The 15,740-nt window shown below is 41.7% G+C and overlaps 3 protein-coding genes across 8 annotated transcripts in view; 1 reads left to right on the forward strand and 2 right to left on the reverse strand.

Moving 5' to 3' along the window:
* fam126a (family with sequence similarity 126 member A) overlaps nt 1–8,363 on the reverse strand; it is a 19,371-nt gene extending 11,008 nt beyond the window's left edge. For 3 of the 5 annotated variants that reach the window (XM_034891345.1, XM_034891350.1, XM_034891349.1), the window contains exons 1-6: nt 8,162–8,363; nt 2,685–2,766; nt 2,102–2,203; nt 1,757–1,936; nt 590–670; nt 381–496 (exon numbers count right to left, since the gene is read on the reverse strand). In XM_034891345.1, the coding sequence (XP_034747236.1) occupies nt 381–496; nt 590–670; nt 1,757–1,936; nt 2,102–2,203; nt 2,685–2,735 (530 nt within the window). In that variant the 5' untranslated portion in view covers nt 2,736–2,766; nt 8,162–8,363. Of the gene's footprint in view, nt 1–380; nt 497–589; nt 671–1,756; nt 1,937–2,101; nt 2,204–2,684; nt 2,767–2,972; nt 2,992–5,612; nt 5,642–8,161 lie in introns of those variants that run through there. The other 2 variants (XM_034891346.1, XM_034891347.1) reach the window with 2 other exon arrangements.
* A 1,056-nt stretch (nt 8,364–9,419) lies between these two features.
* si:ch73-345f18.3 lies at nt 9,420–11,332 on the reverse strand. The gene is made up of 4 exons (XM_034891377.1): nt 11,103–11,332; nt 10,518–10,596; nt 10,154–10,375; nt 9,420–10,035 (listed from the first exon to the last, which is right to left on the reverse strand). Exons 1-4 carry the CDS (start codon nt 11,154–11,156, stop codon nt 9,647–9,649), a joined length of 744 nt encoding a protein of 247 aa, XP_034747268.1. The 5' UTR covers nt 11,157–11,332; the 3' UTR covers nt 9,420–9,646.
* A 642-nt stretch (nt 11,333–11,974) lies between these two features.
* klhl7 (kelch-like family member 7) overlaps nt 11,975–15,740 on the forward strand; it is a 6,591-nt gene continuing 2,825 nt past the window's right edge. The window contains exons 1-8 of one of the 2 annotated variants that reach the window (XM_034891338.1): nt 11,975–12,426; nt 12,550–12,652; nt 13,213–13,306; nt 13,532–13,656; nt 13,944–14,119; nt 14,399–14,573; nt 15,024–15,166; nt 15,413–15,653. In XM_034891338.1, the coding sequence (XP_034747229.1) occupies nt 12,298–12,426; nt 12,550–12,652; nt 13,213–13,306; nt 13,532–13,656; nt 13,944–14,119; nt 14,399–14,573; nt 15,024–15,166; nt 15,413–15,653 (1,186 nt within the window). In that variant the 5' untranslated portion in view covers nt 11,975–12,297. The remainder of the gene's footprint in view (nt 12,427–12,549; nt 12,653–13,212; nt 13,307–13,531; nt 13,657–13,943; nt 14,120–14,398; nt 14,574–15,023; nt 15,167–15,412; nt 15,654–15,740) is intronic. The other variant, XM_034891340.1, reaches the window with a different exon arrangement.

Consider the following 15,740-nt stretch of genomic DNA (forward strand, 5'->3'; position numbering starts at 1 on the left):
AACCCCTAGGATCATTTTACGCCGGTTTTGTCCTTTAAAAAGCAGCCAGACTTGTTTTGTCACATCAAAATTCTTCTCTATTTTAAATAATCTATCCAGTCAGTCTGAAACAGATTAAGAAAACAGTACTAAAAGAGTTGTGGACCTTCAAATTAGACAACCTTCACAGTTTGACTGAAGGTGGGCCTCATTACATACATTAAGAAACCTTAATAGCAAAATAACAACTTTGAATGCAACAAAGCAAAGACAACTGCCATGGCCAATCTATGAAGCCGATCTATGAGGACCGGGTTAACAGACTCTCCATACTAGATTAGACCACATTTACATGATTTGGCAAGAGACTTTGGAACATGTGTGTCAATCAAGCCTCTTACCTGTTCTGTGCAGTAAAGGTCTCTCTCTGGAGGTGTGGCCCGCTGTACACCACCCTGCTCAGCCCATGATTGGCTAGAGCCCCTTCTGTAAGGGCAATGGAGCCGATGGCTGAAGGCTGGACATGGGGAGTTGAAGATGAAGTTTTTTAACTGAACATTTTTGCAAAAGCCAATTAAAAGATTTGTGTGTATTTGTGTGTGTTTCTCACCTCATGGTACACTGATGGTTTGGAGAGGGATGGGACGGTAAAAGATAATATTTTACTTTGTCCATCTTTATCGACTATTTCCTATGAAAGAGAAAGACAGGACGACAATGAGAAAACATTTCTGTGGGCGAGAAAAACAGACTGAGAAGCTTTTTTTTGTGTGTGCCTTAAACCTCTAGAGTGTGAGCTTCTCTCTCTTCAAACACACTCATCTGTTGTGTGTGGGTGTTTGTGTGTGGACCTCAGGGTCTCTGTTTCCCAAATCGGTCTACTAGTGTGTGTGTGTTTGCTTATATGTGTGTATACTGTGTGAGCACGCACGCACAAACCCCAGGGGTTTGATGTCCCCTGTGTGCATGTTAATGTCAAATACATTAATTGGAGACAGCCAGTGTGTTGAGTGACAGCTGACCTATTCCGCTACTCAGAGAGGAAGTGAGGGGACACTTTGCTGATATATATAACATTGAGAGCTAACACTCTTTCATAATAATGACTAGTGCTGCTATCTCTTTATGGGAAGCTTACAGGCGATGACGCAAGGGCAATCCATCCATATTGTGTATTGGGAAAGTCACTATGTTTCAATTCCTGTTTCTAACCCATTTTCCTACCACTCTCCATGCATATTAGCTGTCTAACAAAGCAGAAAGTGCATAAAGTAATTTTTCAAAACACATGACGCAGATCCTAGAAATAGTTTTCAGTTACAGTTTCAGTTCAGCTTGCTTCTAGAACTGCATGATTACAGCCACTTGCAAAGGATTAAGGACCTTTACGTAGGGTTTTTTCTAGAGCCAGACCTATAATGGATTTTTAAGGCTGATACCGATACGAAAATTTGGTTATTTTAAATTATGATATGTATTTGGAAATAAAATCAAAAATGCATTACAAAACATAAGCGGATTTCCCTAACATTACTTGTTTGTAGTTATTTATGAGATCTCACTAAAATAATATAATAATTATTTTCACAACAGAACAGAGGAACATCAAAATATATTAATGTTTGGAGAAATAAAATGCATAAAAATCCATGAATATATGAAACTTAAAGTCCTTTGAACAGAAATACATTAACAAAAAAAAATAACAGTGTTGCCAACAGGGACGTTGTAGAGATGCATTGTATAGTTGTATAGCACACGCTTCATCCTGCCCTACCAGGTTGTACATGCCCAGCAGCAGGGCCTCGATGCAGCCGGATGTGTGAGGGTCTCTGGCTGCGCTGACCGACAGGAGGCTCCACAGGAGCTCTGGCAGGAACTGTAGCGTGAAACGCTGCAGCTGTGGCTCACCGCTTCGGTAAAACTCAAACAACTGGTGACACACTGGCTCCAGCAACTAGACGGAAAGCCAAAAACATGTGCATATGGTTACATCCTGACATCAGATAACAAAAAACGGCAGACGGCAACTGCCACTCTGACATAAGAATATAAGATAATCAGGATAAGATAATCAAGATAGCGTTTGGATGAATACAAATATGAAAGTGTGTGTCCATACATCGCTGTAGTTCTCTCTCATGACCTTGTAGAGTGCGGGGACCAGGGCACCTTTGTCTTTAAGTGAGGCGGCATAAGTGGACACAGCATTGTCAGGAAGGGTCTGAAACACATACACACAAATAGCAGTTTGATAAAAACACAGCATGACAAGTAAGTTCTGAATAGCCAAACATTTGTTGATGTAGTGTCTAAATTTGCAATGCATTCTTTGTTTTTGAACGATATTTCGACAGCATCTAAAGCCTGCAGAGGCAGACAGTGATAGCATCGACAAAAGCTGTCAGTCACATAAATATGCTTTTTTTTAGAGGTCAATTCCATTAAGAAAGGATGACACGTAGGTCCCCACATGTTCACACAGGAAGTTCTCTTCCGCTCCTTTATTATCACACTTCACCAAGCCTGGACTTTGGAAGCAGTCACATATCAGTGAGTGCATGGACCTATGCACTTAACAATGTGTTTATGTGTGTGGAAGAAATGTTGCCAATAATAAGCAGCAGCAAAGAATGTACTTCCCACAGGGCAGCAAACTTGTGCTTTTTAATATTGATTTTCACACACACACGCACACACAGTACCTTAAATTCTGACAGCCATTCTTCCACCACTCCTTGGTCCATAGCCAACATGTTGCCTCATCTGCAGTGGAGTCACCTCTACCTACGAGAGAAAGAAATACTGTATAAACACACAGTGCCTAATTATTGTCACACAGCAAATATGACATGCACACAGAAACTCTCTGTCGCTCTCACACAAACACTCTCACACACTCACACACATGTTTGCCAACCTTCTATTATTTGGTATCTTGATAAAAATATTCTATTACAAACAACAAACAATGCCATGGCAGTGGCGAATACCGACTGTACACGCTCCAGACATCAGTTTGAATACTCCAACGAAGCATAAGTCTGTCCTCCCCTCTTGCTCTCCCGTTTCCCTCTCATTCTTCTCCAGACACACACCTCTGCAGCAAGGACCCAACCTATTCTCAACTCGGGTCTCTCAAATCAAAAAAAAAAAAATCACCCACAAAGAGAAGCCTGGCAGGCTTAACTATTGAAGCACTGAAAACAAAATGTGGCACAGTAGAATTTGATGCTTGTTAAACAGGCTGTTCGGCTACACATGTACATGTCTTTAAAACGAGACATACGGAAAAGGCTTTAGCTAACATTTAGTCATGGTGGAACTGAAATAAATGTCAAAGCACTCAACTTGTATGTACGTGGCATTTTTCTATTGAACATCCAATGTTACACTGTTCTCTTGCTTATTATCTGGACAGGGTTTTGTTTGCTCTCAATGCCATTTTAAATCTCTGTCAGTTTTAAAAAAGCAGGCAACTGCCTGGTAGGAGGACACTAGCACTAGTTTTCACTGCGGGTTATGCGTGTCTGTGCTCTGTCGTGTCTGTGCTCTAAAAATGCAAGCACAAGGATAAATTGGTCGATGAATTCAAAAACAAAGTCCATGTTTGGTAACAGAGTCTGAGAACAGGAAAGAGAGAGGAAAAGTCCTTCTAGTGTATGCACACTTGTTGTGCAGAAACAGGCTTAGATTTGAGCCAAAGTTGGCATAAATCCAACTTTTAAAACTCTTCCACTTCCAAAACTTCACTTAGTGGATCTCACACACACACACACACACACACACACACACACACACACACACACACACACACACACACACACACACACACACACACACACACACACACACACACACACACACACACACACACACACAGTTTCTCCCTCTGTCCCTCCACTCATCAACTAACAAGTATCATTTCTCACTCTGTCTTCCTTATTACCTAATCTGTCTTTCACACATCCAAATGCTTTATTTTGTATTATTCTGGTGCCTGGTCCCTCCATGCCAGCCAGGTGTCTATTTATGGACTGTACCAATGACAGAAATGACAGGGGGGAGGGGAGCCAGTGACTCATGAAATGGGTACAGATTATAAAAGCAGAATAGCCTCCATTTAGAGAAATTAGTTCTTTGTGTAGTCTGCTGTTCCATTCTTTAATGCTGGTGAAGACTACAAGGACGACGGCAATATCTTAAGCCAGCATTTTAATGGCAGGCTCACTGAATGAATGCTGTGATTAGAATGTGGATGAGTCAGTCTTGTAAGAGGAAGGGTTCTCTTCCTATAAAGTCACTTTTTAAAAAGGTCAACTCTGTCCATGCTGGAATCTGAGGCATTACATCTTTGCAAGGTAAAGGTCAAATATACTTTTACATATACTTTGGTCTATCCAATGTAACAAAGTAGTAAAAAGTAAAAACATCCATCAAAATGTTCAAAAGCCCAAATTATTGCGTTTTTAAAAATATCCTAAACGATTAACCGATTTTCAAAATTGTTGAAGATTAATTTGCACTTTAACAACTTACCATTTCTTTTTTTAGCACTAGCAGCAACAACAACAAAAATAGAGTAACAACGCCTGTCCATCACCCTTACAATGCATTTGACTTACCACTGAAAAAGGTGATGATAATCTGAAACTACGTCCAAACCGTGTTGAAGAGACAGCCGTACAAACAGCACAAAATGCCTGGTCTTGAAGATTTGTAGGCTTGATTGACACAATGCAGACAGGCACAAGCAACTGGTGGAGGAAAATAACAAACCAATTGCCCTGAGAGGACACTATCGAGTGTAATCATGTTATTAGGCAGATGTTTGTCTTCCGTCTTAGTCTGGCTAACTACTGTTAGCCATCTCTAAGTCATAATGGACTCACAGATCATGTCAGAAATTAATAGCGAGAGAGCCCTATACAAATGATTCAGCAGGTGGTGGGCTTCTTCTGTGCAGCTCAGCCACACTGACCAGCACAAACACACATGAATAAACCAGTGTTAAGGATAAGTGGCTGAGTAGACTTGACAAGCACAAGTAACAAACCAATGAAGTGATGAAGTGGACGAGGCGAGGGACAGAAAGGCAGTGCAGGAACATTAATAGAACAGAGATCAATGGCTTATTAAATGGAGGGAGTGATACAACAAAATAGAGATAGAGTTGGGCATGAAAGGAATGCACTGTATGACAACCCAGGGGATGGATAACTCAAAGGTGTGTAAAACTGTAGGATCGATAGAAGAGAAGAGATCATTAGGTTTCAATCTGTGCTGTCCCAGGCAACCCCCCAGGCTCTGAGACACACACACACACACACACACACACACACACACACACACACACACACACACACACACACACACACACAGAAAGACACACTTTTTGATATAAATAGGCTCGAGAAATGAATCTAAACAATGGGTTTTGCAGCTTAGCTGTAGCTTACAGAGTTTTTTCATCAATGCAAAGCTGTGATGGACTTAAGTCATTAGTTGTAGCCCTACAACTAGTTACAGCAAAACACCAAAGCTAAAATAAAAAGCATACACATTTTAGTCATAGATTATTAAAAAAAAACACAGTGTGTATTCCTGTGGTCAGTGGTAAAGTCAGAACAAACCTGTCTGGGAAAGCTGGCGAAGAACTGAAGCAATTCTAACGGGGACAGCCCACGCTCCACACACACACACCTCCCTGCTCATTACTTCATTTCCTATTACACATATGCTTAGGAACCTTCTTTTTTCAGGAAGTGAGAGGCCAATACGACTGAAGGCTTAAGTGGAGGGAAAAAGGAAAGAGAGAGAGAAAGAAGAAGTGGGTGGTTTTGAGAGCAACAGAGCTGCTGAGCTGCTTTTTCCTGTCGTGCAGGGCGCAAGCCACACAAACTACACTGGTTAGGCTGGTAATGACAATGGCAGAGATGAAGAGTTATAAAGTAGATCAATTATGCTGAAATGAACCTGAACTATCGTCAGCTGAGGATATCCTAAACTCTTGTACTGACACACCCTAACCACTAATAAACTGTTTAACTGCAATCACCATAACAATGTCAGAACCAGGAACTGATTCTAACACCAACACAACTCCACCCAAAATCTGCAAACTAGGTCAACTGTTGAAAAGCTGGACCAGTGGCTTCAAGATGATTTAACTAACATTAAATTAAAAGCTGATGGTGGACTACTTTGGGGAGCTGTGGTTATCGAAATAAAATGGGGTGCTAGGGTTATATAACCATGGGCATAAAGAGCAGAGCCTCTAACATGTCCAGAGCTCACAGCTTTACATGACCTTGTGTTCACCGACCGTGCTAAGAGCTCTTTACCCCGTTTGTTCCCATCATCTCTCTTCAGTTCATATCACATCTTCTTCACTCTCTCTGTTGCTATATTCTTTACTTGGACTATCTTGGCCTGAGGTTGCATCATCGCCTCCCACCTTGCTCTCCCCCCTGGTCTTCTTCAATAGCAGGTTGCTTATAGCTTAAAAGAAGGGGGGTTCTGTTTTTTTCCCCTCATCTTTTGCACACACACACACACACACACACACACACACACACACACACACACAGAGAGCCCTGCCGGTAGCTAAGTACATGACAACAGTCTGTGGCTCGTGTGTGTGATTTTTGCTGCTGAGGGAGACAGATACAGAGATCTGACAAGAAGGAATCCTCTTATAGCAGCCTACGCTCTTTTCTTCGTTGCCTCTAAGCCTGTGATGCATCTTCCCTCTTCTCGCCCCTTCAATTTCCTGTCTTCCTGCGGCAAGCGAGCCTAAAAGGTCCAATGATTAACATCACTGTTTTTATGTTTTTTTTAACGCTCTACTATATATCACTTTTCTCTCCATTTATCTCAGCTTTCCATTCCACAGTTGGATAACTCTCTCCTAATCTATTAATTCTCAGCCCCCGGATTTCCCTTTTAAATACCAGTGGCTAAGAAGGCCAGCTCTGTCCTGGGATGCCCCCTCGATCCAGTGGTGGTTGTGGTGGGAGAAAGGAGGATGATGGTTACTCGGACAGGCTGCTTCACCCAGGGGTGTGTGAAGCGTGTGTGGTAACACTAGTAACATTTACTGCTATCTCTGCTTACAAAAACATTATTTTGCCAGGAAAAGCAACGTCTGTATTTCACTTGCATTGTTCTTGTTATGGAATTGGATGCATAATTAAATCAAATGGGTTGAAATGCTTTTCATTGCCAGTATATTTGATTCATATTTCATTAAACCTCAGGCTGTTATACTGCATGACAACAGAGCCCATGCAATCTTTTTGCTCCATGGCCAATATCCGGCACACCACCAGAAGCACAGCCCTTGTGAAGGACATAGATTGTAAAGCAAAACCTTTTCAACTTTCGAGTCCATGAAGAGCAGTTAAGGTCCTCTTTTCAAACAGCAGGACTGCCTTGGGGCTCTGCAGCAAAGCTTCACACAGGATACAGGAAAGCCCTGAACTAGCTGAGTGGTACAGAGGAAAGATGCATCACTTGATGGCTATTAGAAAAATCCCAACATCGCACTAACATCACCATAACAGTCTGCAGTAGTTTCTCTCTCTCTCGCTCTTACACACACACACAAACAAAGACACAGACACACATACACACACACACACGAGGGGAAGTATGTTGACCTAACACAGTTACAGCTGTCAGTCAGCAGTACAAAGTCTGTTTATATGACAAACGTGACGTGGTCACCTACAGTGGCAACATTGGTACAATGAAAAACTCGTTTGCTTAACATACTGTATTAAGAAACCTTTTCATCTTGACTGCCGTTTTTTTCAAGTTATCTAGTTAAAGCTAATTAATGTAGTAACTACCGGTATGCTCAATGCTAACAAGCTAGTTTGCCACAATGACAACTGGTGAGCTTGCGTTGAAACGTGACATTCTGTCTCACTATAGTTGCTCAATAGTAGGCATTAGCTTTCGCAGTCATTTAATATAGTATAATATAAACATATAGTAGTTTTAACCAGTAGCTATACAACAGAGACTGTAAATTAATCCTTTGCCGTCACACACTCTGTCTTGGCTAGCTGAATGACTTCGAGCTGTCACCTCGGTTTCTTACAGATTAGCACGCTAACTGAGCTAGCTCGGCTAAGGCGCGACAACAAGTAAACTGGAGAAGTTACTGTTTACTTACGGGCATGCTATCTGTCAATGTCCTAGTATCGCAGTCCTCTATTGTTTCGACAAGATGAATACACGTCTATCACTTCGCTACTCCGTTAATCTCATCAATATTACATCAACATCAGCTTCTTCCATCTTCATTACTTTCTCCACTCAGACTACCTTTGCCGAGGGGACTCGAGCTCCACTGAGTGACAGGTGTTTGAACCAATGAAAGAGCAGGACATAATCCAACTGCCGCACCCCTTGAACGCAGCATCCAAGCAAAATAATCATTTCCACGATCATGGTAGGTTGCCGCTGTCAGTCACTGCTCTTTGACAGCCACTTAAACTACCAGAGATTACAATGGTTTCGATGAATTACATTAATAAGTAATTGATTGAGAGTTGGTTTATGATTGCATTATAAGAATAATTGATTACATTGCAGCATATGAATTGAAGTTAAATAATGTTTCGTCAGCAACTGCCTTTGCTTCGTTTGATTAACATTTATTGAAATTATTATGAACATAATCAGTTACAGTTTTTAACAATTTTGAGGTACAAACATGGGGTCAGAGCCATGAAAGACAGAATTGATACAGTTTTCCTTTATTAACAGATACCACATCCTTGTATGCGTTATCGCCAAATTAATCTGTTTAAAAGGCAAAAGCAGGACTCTAAAACGGTCTCGTCTGATAAATAATGCATGACCACTTGACAATGACCTCTGGAACAATGGATTTTCCAAACTTAATTATCAAAATGGCATGACCATGTGTTTGTTTGCTTTCACATTAACAGCAGATGGAAAGCTGTGGTTTTAATCAGTTAATAAATGCATGGGCTTTGTGGATAATATTTAGCAAATGTTTTCTCTGAATATTAACATAACAAAAAGATATCAAACCTCTGGTCCAATATCTATTGCTGCTATAGGAGACTGTGTCCTGTCTTCTATTGCATTAAAGAAAATTGTATATATGTACTGTATGCACGATCCAGTGCAGTTCATAACCAAAATACTCCTGCAAACCAGAGAATATTCTTTCCTGTGTCAAAATGCTGCACAAAATAGTGTCTAATTAGGTACAAATTTCCAAAGAATAGAAATACATTTATTATTTTGATTATTGCTTCTGGAATTAAGGGAATCTTTGTCAATATAGCAACTGTTTGAATAGTAAAGTGAGTCTGCGATGCCCCCTTATGTTCGCTGGTAAGATTACACCAATCCAGGAAAATACTATACATTTTTACACAGACAGAATATTGTAAGTGTTAAAGTGACGCTTTGCTACATTTATTAAAATCTTAGTATAGACATTTAAAAGGCAGATCATAGCTAGTTTTGTGTTCTTATAACAAACATGATAGAGGCTGTAATGCAATGAGTATACTTGGTACATTTAAATACATGCACAACGTTCTGTGCGTGCGTAATGTTCAAAGAGCGTGCTGCATATTGTAATTGTTGGATTCAAATAAGTATCTAAAATGTGCATGAACTACACATACGCCCCTGCTATCTGTGCAGCCTCAGTGAGGACTTCCCCTGCCTGTTGTTTATATCCCAGCGACAACACCTTCGCCCTTCTCACTTCCTTCAGGTTCTCCTCCAGGTTCTCATTCAGTCTTCCCTGCTCCTGGTAAGTTGCTGCAGCCCCTTTCACCTGCTCAGCCATGTGATCCTTGCTACGGAGCAGCCAGCCAATCAACTCTTGAAGTGTGGTACCTTTTGAGATGATGGCTTTGGCGCTCTCAGAAGTGCCCTTCACCTCTTCCTGAGCCAGTGACAGATGTGGGGGCAGTGGTGCCTCGTCACTTTCGCCCACAGGAACCACAGTGAGGGAGAAGTCATAGCCCTTCATCTTAAGGGAGACCCTGTACCTGGCCTCTGGGAGTGGAGCACGATGGAGATTGAAACAAGAGAAACAAAGGAAGAAGAACATTTAAGCTAGGAAACCTGTTACCATGTGGTCTTTATAACAGGGAGCTCTGAGTGGGTCACTTACCATGCTCATCTCTGATCATCCTCACACATTCTGTTAAAGCCATTGTATCATTGTGGTTACAGCCGCAGCTCTGACGCAGGTTGGTGATATGTCGGACCATAGCCTCATAGCGCTCGTGCTGTTCATTGAAGGTCTCGGCCATGTCAGAAAACCTCTGGTCCAACTCGGGCACACACACTTGCCTCATCGCCAACCTGCCAATCCGCATTACCATCTGCTTATCTGGGAGGGGGGAAAAAAAAAGAGTATCACACAACAGGCACACACACAGAATGCACTTAGTTCAAATGCATCCGTATGTGCATGCATTATAATTGTACAAGTTTGAGAGACAGACACATTTACATTTAGAGAGATTGTGTACCACTGTGTGTTGGCCGGGCCGGCCTGGCTGATCTAGCTTCACTCAGGTCAGATGGTCTGGGGTGGAGGAGAGCCTGCCTCTGAAAATGGAATCAGAGTTAATTTTTTCCTTTATATAGAATGTTTTTGTTTTCAACTGGCACTTTTCAGAAAGAGACATAACGTAATAATAAGGCTTGTGCTCACCTGGACATAGCCTATGTAATGACTCTGTCATAAACTCAGTGCACCAACCAAGTGTTCATGTTTAAAACAAAAGATACATTTATTTCAAGTTCAAAGTTCTGCGGTACTGCCTTTAGGGTTCTGTTGTATCTCTGCACACATTTGTAACAGAACAATACAACTATAGTGATTTGGATTACCCTTTCTTGTAAATCACCATGAAAAACACTCTCACATGGATTAGCCTGATTCAAACAGCCTCCATAACATTTTTGTAATGGGTGTAGTCCTCATCAACTACATGAAATTAGACTAGCAGGTTCATCCAACATGCTAATTTTACTAATGCAAGGCTCAAGTTTCTCCTCTGAACTCTAATAAAACGCATTCACATTTACACAAAAATTCAATAAACACGTACCTCGTCTGCGGAGTTTTCACTTGAGAAGCAGCAACAGCAGACAAAACGGAGCATTTTTCTGCAGCTCTGGGGTCTCTCAATTTGTTTTCAGGTCAATTATTTCTGACAATGCATCTGTGGTCCGCACATTCCAAATTACGTCAACGTCATGCGACTCCTGTCAAACTTTTCTTCCTGGTTATGTTTTCTGGATTGCTGACCAGATATGAGCGTGACAAAGCCATCCAGGTGAGGTGCACCTGCAGGGGAATGCTGCGAGGTAAACATAACTCTGCTGTTGCCATAGCTGTATCTATTCCCAGATATACAATCTCCTTTCCAACTTATCACACAACTAAAGCCGTATGTTTTAAATACCAGAACATATCTATTACACCTAAAAACAGTTTTAAAGGATAAATAATTCAGTTCCGCAATCCTGCGGTCAACGTGTAGTTGGTCACATCTGTCGGTAGAGGGCGAACGCGAGTAAAAAGTAACTCAACAGTGGCAACAACACTGAAAACGCAATAAAAAAAAGATATGTAACCTCAATATGTAGAGATGTTGGTATGGAGGGGTTACACAATACAGGCAGCAACCTAAACAGCACACATCATATGTTGATGTTTTTGGTGATCGCTGCCTGTGTTATTGCAGGAAATATGTAGCTAGCCTATCAGACAGAAAGGACCCGATGGAAGAAATTGAACGATTTGGGATAAACAGGTGCAGCAATAAATAACATAAATTGAGTAAAGGGACGAGTCAGAAGATGCTTGGTTAGCTTCTATTAGGAAAAATCTGACATGAGTTAACTAACTCCAGAAGGTGGCAGTAGTGTAATATTAGGGATGTAAACTACCGTTAGAACCGTTATGTTCCAAAGAAGAAGAAGAAGAAGAAGAAGATGAAGATAATACACTTTGGTTTTAGCCGTTTTTAGCTTACAAGATATACTTCGTTAACCTGTGTTATCACTGTTTGACATGGGAGCAAGTTCATCTTTATTACTTTCTTTCTGACTTTCTCTTTCAATAAGAATCTCCCGTCAAACTGGCGGCTTTTTCGTTCATAAAATTACAACAAGCTGCTGTGTGCTAGCAAGCAAAGAAACTGTCGAGCCACAACAAAGAGACTGCAGCCGCACACAGCTAGCAGTGGTGCTAAAAGGGTTGTTTAATTTAACTGAACGGGTTACATTAATCAGGCTGACATGACAGGGGTGGCCTCTCCAGAGAAGGCTGCAAGCACCAAGAAGAAGAGCGAAAGGAAGTGTGCTACCAAAGAGGAGTACAGACAGCTGTCTAGCATCATGGGAGTCATGAACAACCTGAGGAAACAGGTGTGTGTGTGTGTGTGTGTGTGTGAGAGAGGGAGAGAAAATACAAAAGAGAACAAGAGTGTATGTATCTAACAGGGCTTGACATGAGGTGTTTACTGTTATCTGACTGTGTGTTTTATTCAGGGTACTCTCTGTGATGTGACCCTTGTGGTTCAGGGGAAACACTTTCCTGCCCACAGAGTAGTGTTGGCTGCAGCAAGCCACTTCTTCAGCCTCATGTTTACCAGTAAGTGTGTGGACCCAAAAACACATAACCATTGAAGGATGATAAAAGAAAGTTCTGTGCCATTCATTGTTTGTGTTTGTTCATGTTTCACAAAGAGTTTAACCTGAGCCAGATTGACAACAAAGATAGAAATCATATCACATCCATACATGGATAGTAGTATACAGTTGTTAAAACATAATAAAATACATGACACACTGGTATCGGATCCATAGGTCTATGCAAGTTCAGGTATCAGATTTGGATTCAGGAAGCAAAACATGTTATAGGACCATCTCTAGACATACACACTTAATATCTATGTATGTGGAGATTGAGCCATAGGGAATCACAGTAGTGAGAAGATTGCCTCTGTTGCTATAGGGTATTGTGATTTATATTATAGTTATTATTGTTTTTTGGATGTCACATCCAAAAAAGCCTGGGGAGCCCTGCTAATTATGCAGGGCTCCCCAAGCTGTTGCTAAGAATAGCAGGAAACACATGTCTTGATGTCATGTTTTGTTGGTATGTTTCCATTTTCTATAAAATTTACCTCTCTGTTTTCCCCTTGCCTCCAGCCAGAATGATGGAGTCAATGTCCCACGAGGTGGAGCTCAGGAGTGCTGAGCCTGAGATCATTGAGCTGTTGATTGAATTTATATACACAGCTAGGTAAGACTTTTGGTTAAAAGTAGAGAGGAAATCTTGACATATTGGAGTGGTCGTTTCGAAGCATATGGCGCATCTGTTTTTTACCTATAGGACTGTGGCGTGCTGCTACTTTCACATAATTTCATCAGAAACACCATAACCCCTCTCTCTCTCTCTCTCTCTCTCTGTGTGTGTGTGTGTGTGTGTGTGTGTGTCTGTGTGTGTGTGTGTGTGTTTGCGTTTCAGGATCTCGGTGAACAGCAGTAATGTCCAGTCTTTGCTGGATGCAGCCAACCAGTACCAGATTGAGCCTGTGAAGAAGATGTGTGTGGAGTTCCTCAAAGGACAAATTGATGCAACAAACTGCCTTGGTAATAACAGAAATGCAAGCAATGTTAAATCATATCTCATTTGTGTTTACCCCACAGTTTGCTGAGCCCTTTGGTCCTTCATTTTTATCAAATATTAAACTACTAAGGGCCAACAATTCCAGCTGATTGAGTTTAACTTAGCTTGGTCGTTGTGCCTGGTACGTAACATCAACAGCATTTTTGTTAATTTAAACATTGAAGTTATTTTCCCTACATACGTGACTGGGTGAGGCCTGCCACATCATGTAACTCATGACATTGACTGATCTTTGTATCTTCTCCTGCAGGTATTTCCTCCCTGGCAGACTGTATGGACTGTCCTGAGCTGAAGGCAGCAGCAGAGGACTTCTTCGAGCTCCATTTCACTGAAGTCTACAAACTGGACGAGTTCCTGCAACTGGACGTTAAACAGCTCACACACCTTCTGCACCAGGACAAACTCACTGTCCGTGCCGAGGCCCAGGTACACATGTATGCACTCTTTGACTATACTGTGATTCATTTCTTTTGTGCCATAATCTTTTTAGAATAGGTGAGGTGTTCATAGAAACGGTTCAGAGACAATAATATTAAATAAAATAAGTCCCTTTTAAGGAAGTACTATCTACTTATTTACAACTTGGATTATCAAATAAATAGGCGTGTCACATCAGGACAAAGCTGAGTGATAGCCCTGGATAAAAACAATATCACCTTTAATCTGGATGTTCCAACATTCTTTGTTGCATGCAATTTTGTCTAGATTTACGACGCAGCAGTGCGCTGGCTGAAGTACGATGTGTGTAACAGACAGCGGTACATGGTGGAGGTGTTGGGGTGCGTTCGCTTTCCTCTGGTCTCTAAAACCTTCCTCTCCAAGACGGTGCAGGCTGAGCCCCTCATCCAGGACAACCCACAGTGCCTCAAGATGGTCATCAGTGAGTGGGAAGAGAGAGAGAAACGAGTTGATAAGAAACATAAATACTGTATTACTTACTTATGTCTATATGAAGGAACATTACAACATGGGTGTAGTGATATTTGACATTGTCTGCTATGCGCTATTACTCTGAATATAAACTATCTGCATCCTTCGCTCTTATAGTAGTGAAAGATTAAATAATTATTATTAATGAGGTACAATCCAAGGTTTTGGCTGGGCTCTCAAAGATACATAACATGAGCCACCACCACAGATGGGGATAAGTCACCTTAATCCAAAACTCCTAAATGAATGTCTCCGTGTACATACATTTGACTTGCATTATCTCATATTGTATATTCAGATTTATCAGAGCAAGTTAAAACTGCTTTAGTGCTAATGTCTCCTGGGTTGACATGAACACACGTGTGCACTAAAAATATAACAGCCTGTGCTTTTGTCCCAGGTGGGATGCGCTACCACTTGCTGTCCCTGGAGGATCGGGAGGATCTGGGAGAGAGCAGCCGACCGCGACGCAAGAAGCACGACTATCGTATCGCTCTGTTTGGAGGCTCCCAGCCTCAGTCCTGCCGCTACTTTAACCCCAAGGTACCGGCTTAAGTCAGTAACTGTTGGATAGATATATACTCTACAGTATACTATAGTGTGAAACTTCAAAAATACCAGTTTGGGTTTTGGTTAAAAAAAATAATAATTATTGAACGTCTTGGGCTTTACAGTGTGTACAACAGTACATTTCACATTAATCAGATTGCAGAAACAGAAACTATTTTTTTTTATAGTCTACTAAAAAAAAAGATGTATTTACCAGTGTCTGTCTTGCTTCCCGTGCAGGACTCCACCTGGACAGACATCCGCTGCCCCTTCGAGAAGCGCCGGGATGCCACAGCCGTCTTCTGGGACAATGTGGTCTACATCCTGGGTGGCTCACAGCTCTTCCCCATAAAGCGCATGGACTGCTACAACGTCCTAAAAGACAGCTGGTACTCCAAGCTGGGTCCACCCACACCCCGTGACAGCCTGGCTGCCTGCGCCGCCCAGGGCAAGATCTACACATCTGGGGGGTCGGAAGTGGGTGAGCACATGGAGGTGGAAGGGGTGAACTTGGGACTGGGGAGGTTTGTGTATATTCTGAGTAGGTTAGGGGATAGTGTACAATAAT

Source organism: Etheostoma cragini, chromosome 14 (genome assembly GCF_013103735.1).
Source record: "Etheostoma cragini isolate CJK2018 chromosome 14, CSU_Ecrag_1.0, whole genome shotgun sequence".
NCBI lineage: Eukaryota > Metazoa > Chordata > Actinopteri > Perciformes > Percidae > Etheostoma > Etheostoma cragini.